The sequence below is a fragment of the Nilaparvata lugens genome, chromosome 7, assembly GCF_014356525.2.
Source record: "Nilaparvata lugens isolate BPH chromosome 7, ASM1435652v1, whole genome shotgun sequence".
Taxonomy (NCBI): domain Eukaryota; kingdom Metazoa; phylum Arthropoda; class Insecta; order Hemiptera; family Delphacidae; genus Nilaparvata; species Nilaparvata lugens.
In genome coordinates, this window is record NC_052510.1 from 53,858,120 (window position 1) to 53,875,198 (window position 17,079).

General features: G+C 33.3%; 1 protein-coding gene across 7 annotated transcripts in view; it reads right to left on the reverse strand.

Annotated features, from left to right (window-relative positions):
• LOC111045932 (protein sickie) overlaps window positions 1-17,079 on the reverse strand; it is a 512,310-nt gene that overhangs the window by 18,931 nt on the left and 476,300 nt on the right. For all 7 annotated transcript variants that reach the window (XM_039433162.1, XM_039433161.1, XM_039433165.1 and 4 more), the window contains 5 exons: window positions 6,478-6,561; window positions 5,464-5,596; window positions 4,043-4,170; window positions 1,726-1,970; window positions 637-787 (listed from right to left, as the gene is read on the reverse strand). In XM_039433162.1, coding sequence (XP_039289096.1) covers window positions 637-787; window positions 1,726-1,970; window positions 4,043-4,170; window positions 5,464-5,596; window positions 6,478-6,561 — 741 coding nt within the window. The remainder of the gene's footprint in view (window positions 1-636; window positions 788-1,725; window positions 1,971-4,042; window positions 4,171-5,463; window positions 5,597-6,477; window positions 6,562-17,079) is intronic.

Genomic DNA, 17,079 nt, shown 5'->3' on the forward strand with positions numbered 1-17,079 from the left:
GGATTAACAGAAGCATATAGCACATAGGATTAACAGAAGCATATAGCACATAGGATTAACAGAAGCATATAGCACATAGGATTAACAGAAGCATATAGCACATAGGATAACAGAAGCATATAGCACATAGGATTAACAGAAGCATATAGCACATAGGATTAACAGAAGCATATAGCACATAGGATTAACAGAAGCATATAGCACATAGGATTAACAGAAGCATATAGCACATAGGATTAACAGAAGCATATAGCACATAGGATTAACAGAAGCATATAGCACATAGGATTAACAGAAGCATATAGCACATAGGATTAACAGAAGCATAACACTTGAATCCTGCTGTAAATCAGCTCGACCTATCCAAGTTTCATAGATTGAAAATCAAGCTACAGTATGAAGACCACAGAATACAAATATTATGCCGTATTTATATTCTGTGATGAAGACGTAAGAACGTCTGAACAGTGAGAAATTTAATCAACAAGAAAGGATGAAGTTTGATTTCCAAACTCATTTGAATTTGATTATTATTTCACTAATTTCATTATGATTTCTACGATATATTCCAGTCTTCAATGTCATGATTTTGTTTCATGATGAAGTTGAACTAACAAATCCTTAAAAGTAACTCACCCTCATTTTGATGACAGTGTCTTTGAGAGATTCTAGCTGATGTGCTGAGCTGAGTGCTTCTAATCTAATATCCGTCAACACCAGGTCTTTTTCTCGTAGCTGTTTCCGTAGCTCTTCCACGACTTCAGGGCCTGATTCTCGCTCGTAAATCCTGTCAAAATTAGACAATTAAAATAATGAATTCTTCATCCAAATTGAAAAAGCTGACATTTGGAATGGAGAAATGATAAATGAAAAATGTCTACTTACATAATATACATGCGTGAATTTTTAATTAATCAAAGCGGAAAGGATGGAAGTTGATTTGAAATGTTATTTTGTAAATTGGGCGCAATTTTGATGGGAACAGTGACACGAATGTGAACGTGAGATATTCAGTACCGCATATTATTTTATTATGATATATTTAATGTTATATTAGAATTGATTCTTCCTACCTGCATTCTGAAATTAACATATACATAAATATAAAATATACACAATTACTCGACGATTACTCGACGGTCCATCATTCCGTGATTAGTGCTTGTTTTTAAATTATCCTCATATATGTGGTAGTAAATTACTTAAACATTCATATCTCTTGTATTAAATAAACTAGTGATTATTATATTTTACTAACGCATTATTGTACATTGGTTTATTATTGTGCATTTTACATATTTAATTCAGTTACTGTATTTTTATAATTTTAAATATTATTGTATATTTCTTCTTTTTTCAACTTCTTTTTATTGAAAATTGTAGTTTGTTAAGAATTATTGTATTGTGTAAAGGAGGCAAAATGGGTTTCTACCTTTTGTCTTCATTAATAAATAAATCAATTTAATTAATAAATATTCTATATATGTTGCATATCCATACTTTTTCACTGTTAAAATTAAACTTTAATAAAAAAAAAACACTTTTGGTTTGAAATGCACTTAGTTTGGTAATGACGATCGTTTCGACCTGTTGTTGGTCATCATCAATCAGACTGTCGTGTTGATGCCCAACAACAGGTCGAAACGATCGTCACTACCAAAGTAAGTGCATTTCACTCCAAAAGTGTTTTTTTTTTTTTATTCAAGTTCTATATTATTTACTTACGCGGACGACGATTGGCTAGCCTTGATGGACTGGCCATTGGGGGTGGCTGCCATTGGCGATCCATTGGAGTCGGTGGTGCGGCCATTCATGTGGTGCGGCGAGTTGAGCAGCGGTGACGAGGGGGCGGACACGTCCGAATTGCCACCCTTGGCGTCGCCCTCCGCGTCCGACAGTCCTCCACCACCACCGGCGCCGTTCTTCGTCTTTTTCGACCGCGAGAACGCCTTGTTGAACGAACTTCGAAGCTGCAACAAAACATTTATTATTGGAGGATTTAATTATATGGAAATGGTGGTATTTAATCAAAGTAATAGTATATTATTATCGATAATAAATGTATTATTAGAAAATGTAAAGATGGGAAAAAATGGCAGTGGAGTAGTCAAAGACTACTGTAATCATTTTGATAGTAATTTGGAAATCTAAGACACAAAGACAAATACTCGATGACAATTTGACAGTCATTTGGAAACCTAAAACACGAAGACAAATACTCCATGAATATTTGTGAATCCACTACTTTCTCAGTACAAACACACGTACACAAAACAAAACAAAAAATATCTGTTTTGCCCTCAGCAAAACTGCCAAGTCCCCTGTAGGCTTTACTGAGAAGCGTCAATTCGTTTTTCAATAACAGTCATCGTTTTCCGTCCGTGAATTAATCAATATAAAGCATTTCTCTTGGAATGTTCAGATGAACAATTTACGAAAAAAACTGACGAGTTTGTAGAAATAATTGAAATATAAAAATTATCCTGAAACATTATTCTTCTTCTTGGATGAGTATCATATTTATTTTGAGGGATGATTCAGTTCTTCCAAATAATTAAATGAAAAAGACTAAGAAATTGTCAAAAAACCACAGATTTATTGATACTTAGAAAGACCGGTTTCGGTTATTACACCATTGTCAATCTTTGATAAACTGAGTCTAAGTATCAATAAATCTGTGGTTTTTTGACAATTTCTTAGTCTTTTTCATTTAATATGAATAATTACCACAATATCAACTTCTCAACTACACAAAAAGTCTTCCAAATAATATAGACACTGTCCTTCCAGTAATTTTGAAGCAAATTTAATAATTGAAAAGATTCAATAATTCATTTTCTTTCATATTTTCAGTTCTTATTACAATTTTTAAGAGTAGAATGTCAAGACAGATGGTATCAAACTTTCAAATTTACCGCTGCCGCAAAGAATATGATCGATGTTTGTTAAGATCATTGAGCCGAGCATCGATACGCTTCTGTGGCCCCTATTCCAATCCAATTGAAAATAGGTTGTGTACCTATTTGAGGTTTTTATTCAGAGCCCCCACTGATTAAAATATGAATTTAAAATGATGTCCAGTGTCTTAATTAACTAAAATAGTATCATAAAATCAATAATTTGAAAAAAATACTTGAATTAATAAATCAGGAATGGGTGCCAAGCCACAGAAGCAGAACAGCTTTGAAAAATCAAGGAGCTTCGATTTCATTAAAAAGTAAATAAGCTGTTCATGCTACAGTAGAACTCCAATTATCCGAATCTATGGGGAACGGGACCCATTCGGATAATCAAATATTCGGATAATCGGAGTTTAAAAAAAAAGCTACGTTTTGATATTGCACTATTTTTTTATTGAATTGAATGAAAGAAACATGATATTTTCACATGTTTTAAATATAAATAAAATGTACTTATGTACAAGGGAAGGACAATAGTGAGCGAATGCGCAAACACTGGCATCGCAGGGGGAAGAATTATAGCGCACTTGGACTTTTTTTGGACAATTTTTTTTTCTGAAAGTGATTCGGATAATCGGCGATTCGGATAATTGGAGTTCGGATAATTTGAGTTCTACTGTATTTTGAATGATTCATGAAGATTAAAGATTTGTTAATACATTATAAATGTTTAGTAGTGGAAAATTATGGCTCAAATCAGTGTTGCAGAAGTGGATTCACTACGACACTACACAATGTTCGTACAATTTCCCTTGTTGTGCTTCGGTCACTACTGCAAATCTATAAACATACTTCCGATACGAGGGTTGGTCAGATTGTATCTTCTTTTCCGGACTCGACGTAAACGCATAATAACTAAAAAACAATTTAGTGAAGTACAGCACTACCTCCGTAAACAAAACCGTAATGCATTCGTGTGACGTCAGCTAAGGTAGGGCTCCTACACCAATAAAAATTCGTTGATTTCAGCTGATCTATATCAGCAAGTGTTTTATTGGTGTAGGAGCCCTACCTTTGCTGACGTCACACGAATGCACTACGACTTTCTTTACGGAGGTAGTGGAGTATAGTCAGCTACTCACCCAGCCTCTTTTCTTCTTCTTATCTCCACCAGAATCATTGTGAGCCGTGCTTGACAGACTGCATGCCGACGACAATGACGTCAAACTCGACACCGAATCAGTCGATAGCTGGCGAGATATATTGCTACCTGCACATTTACAAAATAATCATAGTTTACTTTCAAAATCAAGTTCTGAAGTTAGACATTCATTACTCTTAAAAAGTTCAAAGTTAATGAATTTTATTACTCTTAAAAAGTTTAAAAGAGAATGTATGAGCGTATGTATGATCAGTAGTTATAGTAAATAATTATTCATTTATTATAAAATCATTACAAAAATAGAAACACATAATGATAAGTGTTGGGTGGATTGAAAATTCAAAATAAGGCTAATCTAAAAGCAGGACTTATGAATAATTTTTTTCAGGATGCATTTCTATTAATAAAAATATGTAAAGCTATCACAAAGATTTTCGTTTTTACTTGAAAATCCGAATGGAATCCTATTTGCACGACAATATTCAATCATAATTACATTAGATTGGATAGAAACAATAGGCTTAGAGTAACTGTAATTGAATTTGAGAGTTCTTTGATATATTAAGATAAATAATCCAGAGGGGATCCAAAAAATGTATACGCTCTTTGACAATAAATATTTTTGTAACGCACTTGCAATTATTTCAGTTTGTACTCATGTCACACTACCTGTTGACAAGATATCAAAATTAAGGCTCAAATCACACTTACGCGACTCAAGTCGAGAAGAGACTCGACTCTAGTCGACAGCATGTGTTTTCAAATGGTGACAGTCGCGGAGACTAGAGTCGACTGATCTGAGTGTCACCGTTTGGAAACACATGCTCTCGACTAGAGTCGAGTCTCTTCTCGACCTGAGTCGCGAATGGGGATTTGAGCCTGAAGGTCTAATTCACACAGAACGGACGCCCAGCAGGTCGTGGCGCGAGCGGTCATTTTCTCGCCCGCGCCAAGTCTCTTTGCCGTATCTCGTGGCGGAACAGATCACTTGCTTTGAATGAGAACGGACAAAAAAATGTTGAATTGTATAAAATGGAATAAAAATGCCACTATCTCGCCCGTCAGGTGTGAATTGCATACGCCACATATATGCCTGAAGTCTGTGAATTAGGCCTTACTTTTGAAATTGTAGCCTTTTGAAATTGATGTCTCGTCAACAACTGTAACAACTGCCAGTACGTCCAAGATATTCACAGTTGAAGAGTGTATACATTTTTTTATTATAAAATTGTATGTAGAATTGATCGCATTAAAACTTTCAACTGAGTTGAAACTTGAATTAGGAGAATACATAACCTAGATTCCAGAGCTGAACTCTTTCTAGTAGAGAATAATGTACTGTAGTAAATAAATGAAAAATAATTCAAGAGTAATTCAACATGGCATGAATTAATTACTCACCATTTGCTGTCTCTGGTGTATTGATGGTATGCCTCCTTGCCAGCGAAGGAGAGCCACAACCCGTCAGTCCAGCTTCCTGGCTTTGTTTTCTTAGCAAATCGATTGTCTGTCGCAATTCCTTCAGTTCAGAGTCCTAAAATGAGAGAATCATCGATAAGTATGATTGAAATAGTTATTGAATACTATTATTGAAATAGGAAAATTACGGTTTATGCACCATCAAATATTGTACATTACTGAACAGCAGATTGGTATTTTTCTATGAATTACTTTTAGAAGTAAGAAAATACAGATACAGCTATCTTCGAAGTAAATGTTGTAGTTGTAAGAAAAGAGAATTGACTAGTAACTCAACTCCTATTAATATATAATAAGAGATTACATTTTTACCGCTCATTTTTTAGTTTATATCTGTTAACGAAGTGAAGTACTTTGATATGGGGAATTTCTGAAAGGTCTGAAATCTCATCGGCTAATTAATTCTCCTATTTGGTTCTTTGACAGTCTACAGATCTACACCAATACAAATATCGATTATTACAAAGTTCAGAAATGGGGGAGGAGGAGGAGGATATACTCGAAGTTATCTTTCCAAAGATAGAAATTTCCTATTATGCTGAACCTGCACTTTTTCAATCCTTTGATTTTAGAAATTATGCTATTTTTAATGAAACGATGTAGTTGATGAGAAACCTTGCATAAAGGAACAATAGTAGCATCCAATAGTAGCTAACAGACAACATCACCCAGGGATTTTAACAACTTCCAATTTACAGTAACCACTACTAATGACCAGGTGAAATAAACACCACTATTGTTCCTGTGTGCTAGGGGCTTTTAAGGCTGTGCAAAGGCTAAAATAAACTTTCTACTGGTGATATTTTTCAAAGTTTTTTGATTTGTATACTTATCGAGCTATCAAAATGCAAAAGTTCACTCAGGAAATTTACATTTTGAGATATGAGCGCATAAAGTTTAGATTTTTGGGACAGATCATTTCAAATTTGTGCTTACTTTTTTCTCAGCGGTGGCAGTTAATTGCTGAAGCCTTTGAGTCATATTCGACAGGGACTGTTCGAATGCAGATACAACATGGGCCTGAAACAAAGGAAAAAAAGAAATTAGAATACTTGATTGAATAATTAAGTCAGGCAGTACATATATTAAGAAAGTGGATTCAGTAGAAGTATATAAATGTAAGAAGAGAAAATCATCGAATGGAAATGAATCACATTTCTCATAGGCAAAGGGTGTCTACAGGGGGGGGGCGAGGACGCAGGCTGCGTACTCGAAATTCTTGGGGTGGAGGGAGGGGTTCAAAAACAATTTTCTTTGAGGGGAGGGGTCCAAAAAAGTTCAGCAGTGTTTAAAATAGCGACTGACGACCTTTTATTGTGTGAGGTTGCTTTATTTGTGGGGGTAGGCACCACTGTCATTGGATGAAATATTTTTCAAAATACAATCTGAATAATAAATGAGGCGATAAACAAATATTCAAAATTAATATTATTCATTCAACTACAAAACTGAATCTCTATTACACAAATACATCTGTCGATAAAGTATTGATTTAATAAGGTTGAAGACAAATAATATTTTTCTATGAGTTGTCATCGACTATTATTAGAAAACTTGAAAATTGAGAAATATTTTTAGAAATATAAACATGTTATGCGGCAGGTACAACCACACCTGCACGAACAAGTGTTCATTCAATTGTTTGCAAAATCAAGTTTGGAATTATAATTAGGTAAAAAATAATAACGAAAACAGCAATTTAATGATGCATCGATGATGTAATTGAATAAGGTAAGATGAGGTGGAGGCAGGAGGAGGTTTGTCTTTCAAGTATACCGATAATTCCTCGATTGCTGTATAGGATGATGCAGTAAATATATGAAACTAGCAATTACTGTCCGCCCCAACATAAACAAAAAGAAATAAATAAAGAGCTAGAATGCCATAAATTGCTACGTCTTTCTCAAGATTATAGGAAAGGATAAATAATAAAGGATTGCATTCACTGTGAAAAGATGTTTTATCGAAAGGAGTATATTATTGAATATATAATTTTCAATACTTAAAATTGATTGACAATAGTTAAAATTTTTGTAACTTGATACAGATTCTTCTTCTCCAAAAACCATTTGAATATGATCTAATTTAAACTGGAAAGAGATTACACACCAAAAAATTTTGGTGTTACCAAAATTTTGTTCTCGTGGGCTCTGAATTACATGAATTTTCAGAACGGTCACCAGACAACCAAGTTGCATTATTAAATGAAAAAGACCAAGAAATTGTCAAAAATAGCACAGATTTATTGATACTTAGAAAGAAAGTTTATCAGAGATTGACAATGGTGTAATAATCGAAACCGGTCTTTCTAAGTATCAATAAATCTGTGGTTTTTTGACAATTTCTTAGTCTTTTTCATTCAATATGAATTGTTACCACAATATCAACTTCACAACAAGTTACATTACATGAATTTAAAATAAAAACCATTCAGAACGTTGTTCACAAATTCATTCTTTCAACAGAATCATGTCTTTAGTGAGGTCCACGTTATAATGGTAGTGTTTGATCAGCAATGGTATTGCTATCCTTGTCTATCATTCAACAAAGCGAATAGCGCTATCTCGTTCTCGCTTTGCTCTGTTGCCAGATCGTCTTTTAACAATGTAGAAGTAATAAACAAAATATTTCATCTTAATTATGAAATCATTGAAAAATATAATTTCTTGCTTAATAAAATATAATTGTTTCTTTTAAACGAGAATGAACCGTTAATATGACATCAATAAGCCTGTATCAGCTACTGTCTATAGAAAAGGGATTGAATTGAATTGAATGACTGCCTTTATTTTGACCTAGGAAGGCGAAGTTAGGGCGCAGTCGGCCCTCTCTTACACTTCACCCTCATTGACAAGACAGAGGATCGGTAACGTTTTTCTCCTATCTTTCTCCACTGCCATTATAACGTGGACCTCACTATAGTTTAATGCAGTTTTCATAGATACTGGAGGAATATATTATTATGTCTTGCTAATAATTGTTGCTGAAATTGATAAATCAATTATATGACAGTGAAGATAGAATGTAACATTCAATACATTCAATACTCACTGATATCTGATACTCGTTAAATAATTTGAATCAGCAATTGAATCTAAAACTCATCAAATATTTCTCAACAATGGAAGGAATATTTACATAATTTCCCCTATTCCCCTAGCTCTATGTATAGTTGAAACGGCTTAAAAGAACAATATACAAAAATACGAAGGTAGTCTACATCGATTTTTTAATAGTACCGTTTATGAATCCCATTAATGAATTCAATAAGAATCTATTATGAGAGTGGCTAATCAGCAGCTTGATCAAATCCAAGACAATAGTTAAAAATAGAGGAGTCATCGATCTTGTTATGAGGTTCAAGCGTGAAGGAGAGAAAATATTGCTGTAAGGAGAGTGCAAAGGAGAGAACATCTTCAAGACTGTTGTTGTCTTTTTTGGGGAACGGACAGTAACTTGCATGCATGTAGAGGAAGGCTTGTAACATGTGAATGCAGGACATTGATAAACAGATTATAGAAGAAAACACCGACAAAGAGAGGACCAAAAACTGAGGCCAAAAATAAAGTACATCGTCTCGTGGGTGGGACCAAACACCGTTGAAGGATTCCAACTTGTTACTGGGCCTTATTATGTCTAATACTTTATCTCAATCAATCTCTCGCTCACTCTTTCAAATTACTCGGGCTCTCATCTCTCTCTATCTAACTCCACTGTTGAAGCCCAGCTATGTCTCCTCTACTTCCATTGGAGATAGCATCTTGGAAATATTCTTCTCTTCAAAAAGCATTTAACAAGTAATTTTTTAAAGAAAAAAATTCAATAATATTTGTTAAGGGCTTCCTGAAGAATGTATTTCATCAACTGCGTAGATTCTCATAACATGCCAGGGAATCTCTAACAATAAATCTAAAGGTGCGTACAGATATACGCGCCGCGAACATGAGCAATTCACTTCTAATCAGCTGACTATATCTGTATTTTTACAGAAACGGTAAGATACAGATATAAAAAGCTTGGCATCAGCTGATTAAAAGTGAATTGCTCATGTTCGCGGCGCGTACATCTGTACGCACCTTAAGAAGTATCATACTTTGAATGAATCTGTATGGATGTGGTAGATTCTTATAACATTCCAGGGAATCTCTTACAATAGATCTGAATTGAATGAATCTGAATGAATGTGGTTCACGATTTCCTATAACGAGAGACATGAGGGGCTCCTTGAAAAATAAAGCTATTAGCAGTTCTTAGTTTTTATGAATTTTGTACAGTTCATTGTACAGTATTTATCTCTTAAAAATGACAAGTCATCGATTTTTCTGTCTATTTTGTAAATTTTTAATTTTGTAACAATGAATCGCTCGAATAATTTATTAATGACAAGCAATTCAATTGATATTTATAGTCAATGCGATCAATGATTTATTAATACACATAAAGTGCATTTTGTAAATGACTTCATGAATATCTTTCATTGTTACGTTACGATGGGTCAATAGTTAATTGATTTAAAATGAACTTTTCAAGTTGTGGTTTAAGAAGTTGGTTTCACACTTATTGAAGGAGTTTTTCAATTCGAATTTTCTCAATTTATATTGTAATTAAGAGCTTGAAATGGAAAAACAATAAGGTCTATTTTAGCTATCAAACTGAAAATATCTCCCAAAATATGGATAAATGTATTTTCTTCAAAAAAAAGAAGCCTTGAGATATTCGGAGCTTGGAGAAGAGAATATTTTGTTACCAAGATTGGAAGAAGTTTTAGCGTTATGAATGATTCGACTTGGTGATGGATTTTGTTTTTGGTTTACTATTAGTTTTTATGCTTCACGTAACAGTATACCGCAGAAGTAATATTGAAGCTAGCTATTTTCTAAGCTTCTAAACGTATTAATGCGACATTACTTATGCTTGTTTGTTCCGAAATGGAAATTCTTCCACAAGAATGGCTCAGAAACATTCTTTTTCTAATCAGGCTAACAAGTTTGGACCTGGACGAGAACTTTCCGTGTCGTAAACTTAGTTTGAATGGAGGCAGATAGTACGCAGACTTCTATCGTAACATGAATGAATAGAACTCAAAGTAGGTAGAAGAGTGTATGCAGACTGACAGACTCTTATCGTAACATGAGTAAATTATTCTGTTTGTAATGCATAAAATTATAACTCAAAATTCATCGCTAGTCGAAGAGGAGTGAGGGATATCAAACAGTGAGTATAGAATGTAACATTCTTTACTCAAATGTTACGATCTATACTCTAATGTTACATTCTATACTCAAATGTTACGATCTATACTCTAATGTTACATTCTATACTCAAATGTTACGATCTATACTCTAATGTTACATTCTATACTCAAATGTTACGATCTATACTCTAATGTTACATTCTATACTCAAATGTTACGATCTATACTCTAATGTTACATTCTATACTCAAATGTTACGATCTATACTCTAATGTTACATTCTATACTCAAATGTTACGATCTATACTCTAATGTTACATTCTATACTCAAATGTTACGATCTATACTCTAATGTTACATTCTATACTCAAATGTTACGATCTATACTCTAATGTTACATTCTATACTCAAATGTTACGATCTATACTCTAATGTTACATTCTATACTCAAATGTTACGATCTATACTCTAATGTTACATTCTATACTCACTGATATCAAACGGCTAGGTGTTTTTATAAGTGAATTTACTTGTGTTCTGTCAGTAGTCTGCGGAGGATCTATCCGTTATGCACGCATCCTTTCCAGTTCGATTTTATTGTCGCTTGGCTTGTTTGATTAAAAATTATACAGATGACCCGAACACACGCAATTCCCAAATCGCGTGACGCTTTTGTTGGTGTTTTGTATTTTTTCTAAATTCTAGTGTCTTGTCTGCTGGCGAAGAGGGAAGAATTGACAAGAAAAACACCGAAAAGAACAAAGAAATCGGGCAGGAACCAAAATTGGAAGATTGTAGGTTGAGCTAACCAGTGGTCAACATCTGATAAGCCGGAAAAAAGCTGATGTTGTCGCGAAATAAACTGACCAAAACGACAAAGTATCAATTTCGTGGTTGGTTGAGAGGAGCTTGTGATACTAATTGTGGAATTAGTACCTAATTAACTTGATTGTGGCTGGACTACAGTATTCAGGCTGTTGTGATCCTATTAATGTAAAACGACACATCGTATCAAGATAAGCTCTTGGGTGGTCGAGAATTGAGAATATCGTACGTATTTTTTGCGAGAAGCGTAAAATCACAGTTAAAAATCCTACTATATTAAGCGAGCAATTTCTGTATATCTGTTTACATTTTTATATTTTTAAAACTGGTTATCTGGTTATTTATGTTCAACGGATCTCAAAAACAGCTCTAACGATTTTCACGAAATTTGGAATATAATTTTGGTTTATGATATCAAAATTCGATTGCAGTAGGTCTCATCCCTGGAAAAACTTGCTGAAGGACATGAAAAGGATAATTATTATTCATCCTTGGAGAAACAGCTGATAATAATTATTTCTTCGTCTGTTGATGATGGAAAGTGAGTGAGCGAGTTTATGTGTGTGGGACTGTGTCAAAATTATTATGACTCAGCTGTTGAACTATTGTAATCATTCAGTCAGGTACTTTGGTATCCTTGGAAAAACAGATGATGATTTCGTCGTCTGTCGATAACAGAAGGTGTGTGTGCCTGTGTGGGAGATCATCTGTGTAATCAATTAGTTTACCGTATCTCGCGAGAAATCTAGAAATTTTAATTGACTCGATCAAAATGCAGTAATAATCTGATTTGTTGACGTGAGATGGTATATATTATCGTAGTATTTAAAGTTAATCATTATTTTACAGTTTTAAGTGATTAGTGAGTGTTATTTTGTTATTCAATTAGGTATGTAAACAATCTAAATTAGAACTTTTATGTTTTCAAATATCTGGAATGAAAATTTCACCTGAATTCAAGTGTATGGAACATAACCTACTTTTTGGAATATTTATAGTGTATAAATCAAAATTCGGGGAAGAAACACTTTTGGGCTGTGCCTGTTAGTCCTTCCCAATCATTTTAAAGAATTGAGTTCTGTTTATCAATAAATAAATAACGAGCAAAGCTCGGTGCCCCGATATTAGATTATTAGATTGGAAGCTTCAATCATAGAATAGAGAAGCACTACACTAGAGAAGCACTTCAATCACAGAGTAGAGAATCACTGGTATATTTATTCCGTGATTCAATATAATTAAAATAATACATTACTGAAATACACAACGATAAAATGTTATTCGCGAAAGGTGGCACAGAAAAGTTGAAGAAAAACATTCACTAAAAACCATCACGATCTCTCAACTTTTTGACTAAATAATTTATTGACCAATAACATAATGTTCTACAATAACATACATTAATAACATTAACAATAACATACTGATTCTACGTGAGTACTTTCTGTAATGATTCGACGTATGTATTTTCTGTGGTAATTAAACAAAAATGAGTACTTGTTTTCTACTTGAATTTTTAAATGCAACGATCAACGGCTATTCAAGTTTCTAATCAACGTATCAATTATCATACGAAATAACTGCACTTGTCGCTTTGTCGGTATATTGATTCCACACAAAATTACTACACTCAGCTTACTATAATTACAACATCATTCATGTCCACATAATATATAATTATTGTAACTTGAATAAATTACATAATAGCAATTAAAAAGCTTCGTCACCCTACGCAGGTTATATCTCAATTTCAACCACTTTCTGTACAATTTTTTATTGTTCTAACCACATTTAAGTAATAATTTCGGTTTCCTTTTAAGGCGAGGTTATGTCAATACTAGTAATATCATTGAATACAGAGCGGTTTTACACTTTCTCAACTTGTGGCTGATAGAGGCTATTTTAAAACTGATCTATATCTCTATTTACATGTTGTTAATAAATCAAGCAACACTGGGTTTGAAAGTGAATCTTTCAGGTCAGGAATTGAACATTGAGAATGTGGCTAGTTTTCAAGGAAAATTGATCAAGTGAAAGGAGTGCTATGAAGTTATAATTGTTTACATTGGAAGATCTCTATTAAGATCTATATCGATTCATAATTTATGTTGAATGATTATACGTTGGAACATAATAATTACATGTTTGAATACCTAATTAAGGTGGAAACATGAAATTAAGTAAAACTCACATATCGATTTTTCTCAGAATGCAAATTTTAAAATTTCAGAGAGAATCGAAGAAATGTTAGTTCCTGGTCTGTATTTTCAGGAGTAAAAAAATAAATAGAAAAATCAAGATAAGGAGTTCAATTTATAACAAACGATTTTACAACTAACAAGAGCTACAAATAGAGTTGCTACATCAAAAAGTTCAATCTATAATATCCTCTAATGGCGGATAGAACTACCACAAGACTCAGCGTACCTTAATTGAATGAGATTTCATAAATGAAAACGTGTAATAGTTTCTTTTTTAAATCACTGAATATCTTGTTTTACGATTTGTGCTGATTTCGTTCAGGATGTGTGAAGTTTCATTCTCTACTTTTTCTTCAATTGCTTTCTTCTATCCATAAATAGTGTGTATAATATTCATCCAATCCCCTTCTTTATTCAGAGGACTGGAGGAGATAGAATTGAAAACTTTAGGGAAATTCTATGTATATAAGGGCAATATAACGTCACTCAGAACAGAGGTGACACGTTTAACTAAACTACGATATACATAATACATTAGCCTATTTGAAATCAGTTCAAGTTGAATGAAATAAAGCTATTCATTGAATAATTGACAGGACAAATAAAGACTGAATAAAAAATCTGTTAATGTTTTTGCCAAATCAATTGAGTTAAACTGCAAAGAACAAATTGAATTCTATTTTCAAACTAACACTATCCGCCTACACTAGCAAATATGAGTTGAATATGGGACTTTCTATTGTTACATTTTTCGATGTTATATGTATTCTAAGAATAATATTGTTTACTCATAGTTTCTCTTATTGCAATATTTTCCTCTCGTTTAGCCCGAAGCAAAACATTTTCTCTGCAACTGACAAGGTATTATTGCCCAATAACACACAATCCAAAGCAACACCCATTCTACAATCCATAGCCTTGAGAAAAATAATTAATATTCCTAATGGACTGATTGAATAACTCTATAGAATACTAGAAACATTCCTAAGCCTCGAGATACGTGAAACCAAAGCATAATACGCCGACACAAAATTGTGTGGAACGACCATCGGTTCTTTCACCTTCCACTGCAAAGCTATGATTAAATATTTCAGATTAAGCCTGGGACTTGCATTAATAACATAGAAACAGTGTGAATTTAGAAAGTCTGCTCCAGGGTAGTTAAGCCAACTATCAAGTAAATTATTAGAATGTCGGTTCAACTGAATCTAATGAGCTATTTGTCCAGTGCATATTCTGCGACTTATCCACTTGATTTTACATGCTTCTTACCACATTTGTAAACTACAGTATCTCCACATGTGGATTTAGAAACCGAACAGTTTCTATGTTCTGCATCGGTGAATTTAATATTGTGGAAGAACATATATCAATATACAATAAAAATACGTATTCATACGATGCCTTTTTACTTTTTCATAGAATTTGATGTACTGCATTAAAGGACAGAATAGCTGTTGTTTTGGGAGTAAGTTTGAGTTCCTTTTCAAGTTTTAAAATTTGCAATTATTAATACAGTATTTTTCAGTTATCAGTGATGATTTAGTGAAGTATTCTTATTGAATTTTGTTTTCAACTTTTCTAAATTCTAAATTCCTAGTTTATATATGTATATTTTGAACTCGAAATTGGACAAAATTCATAAAGTGTAAACATAATCTATTTTCGGACAATTTCTATCCAAATTTGGCAAAGGTACAGTTTTTTTAGGCTTTAAGCCTGTTGTTCCTCCCAATCATTCATAATAGTTGAGAATGGTAGTGTATCTGTCAATGTATAAATAAATAAATAATATACCCTAGATATTATATATTATTCAATAGAATCACTTCACTTATATAGGCTACTTTATTCAAACTAATAAAAACAATATAAAAACTTGTAGTAGGTAACCCTGCTATTAAAAACTTTAAAATATTTTAAATGATATTTTCACTTGAAAATGACCAATGGTCGAGACTAGTCGTTGAAATATTTCAAAGTTTTTAATAAAAGGGTACTACAACTTTTGATATTGATTTTATTAATTATTCAATATATATATTGAATATTATGTATATTCCATGACTTGCGCAAAAAAGGATGAAAATTGAGTGGAATTTTTGAAAAGATATTGGATTGATTCCAAGAATATGAATTTTACACTTAATAATCATTGGATCTATCGGCAGGACAACAAAGATTAAAACCTATGCTTAGAGAAGACTTCTATAATGCTGAATTCTAAAATCCTATTATATTAAGTGAGCAATTTCTGTATTTTTATATCTGGTTATTTATATTTTTATCTGGTTATTTATGTTCAACGGATCTCAAAAACGGCTCTAACGATTTTCACGAAATTTGGAACATAGTAGATTTATGATATAAAAATTCGATTGCACTAGGTCTCATCCATGGGAAAACTCGCTGAACGACATTTAAAGGATGATTCATCCTTGGCTGAAACAGCTGTGGATAGTAAAAAATATCGCATCCCCGATATAAGATGACATATAGCCAGCTGTGAAATATAAAAAACACGATCATTTTAGAGAATTGTGTTCTGTTTATCAATAAATAAAAATAACGAGCGAAGCTCGGTGCCCGATATTAACTCTAATAAAGCTGTAAACTGTACTATGATCGGGACTTAATTTTTCCACTTCAGGAGAAGAAATCAAGTAGGAATAGTGCACCAAATTGAAATAGAGTTCCATCAAAAGCACAAGTAAAAAAGGTGAAACGCTCGTGATCATCATCACGATAAAACGAAGAAAGAGATTCAAAACTTCATCATTTCAATAGCAAGCAATTAGCTGGATGTTTGGAAAGTAGATCCTAGTTTCTCTCTTCTAATAGATAAGCGCCACGGCCAGCATTGAACGGGTTTCTTCAAACCGCACAAAAGAAAGAATTTAATAACGAAAGTCAAAAGAGTTCAAACGGCCAGGGCACCAGCGAAGAGATAGGGGGAAGATAGGAAAAAGAGTGATAGTTGAGGAGAGACGGGTAGCAGGAATCCAGAAGAATGAACGAACTGTCATTGTCATCAAATAATTCGTCAGTGATTAAAGGGAGGCGTCCTTCTCTCAAATCAACAGCCGTGAACTGGTTGATAAAGCAAAGGCACGACCATTTAAAATAGAGCGGACGTTATTTGAAAATAGGATGATTGTGAAGGAGATGAAGGATAGAGATAGGTGCAATACAAAAGGAAAGGAAGAAAGGTCCGATGCAATTTGGTTTCTCATTCAAATTCAACCTATATAGGAATGCAGTTTGTTTAAATTAGTTTTGAACTAATCGGCTAGTTGCAAGGTTCAATTCAGAGTTCAG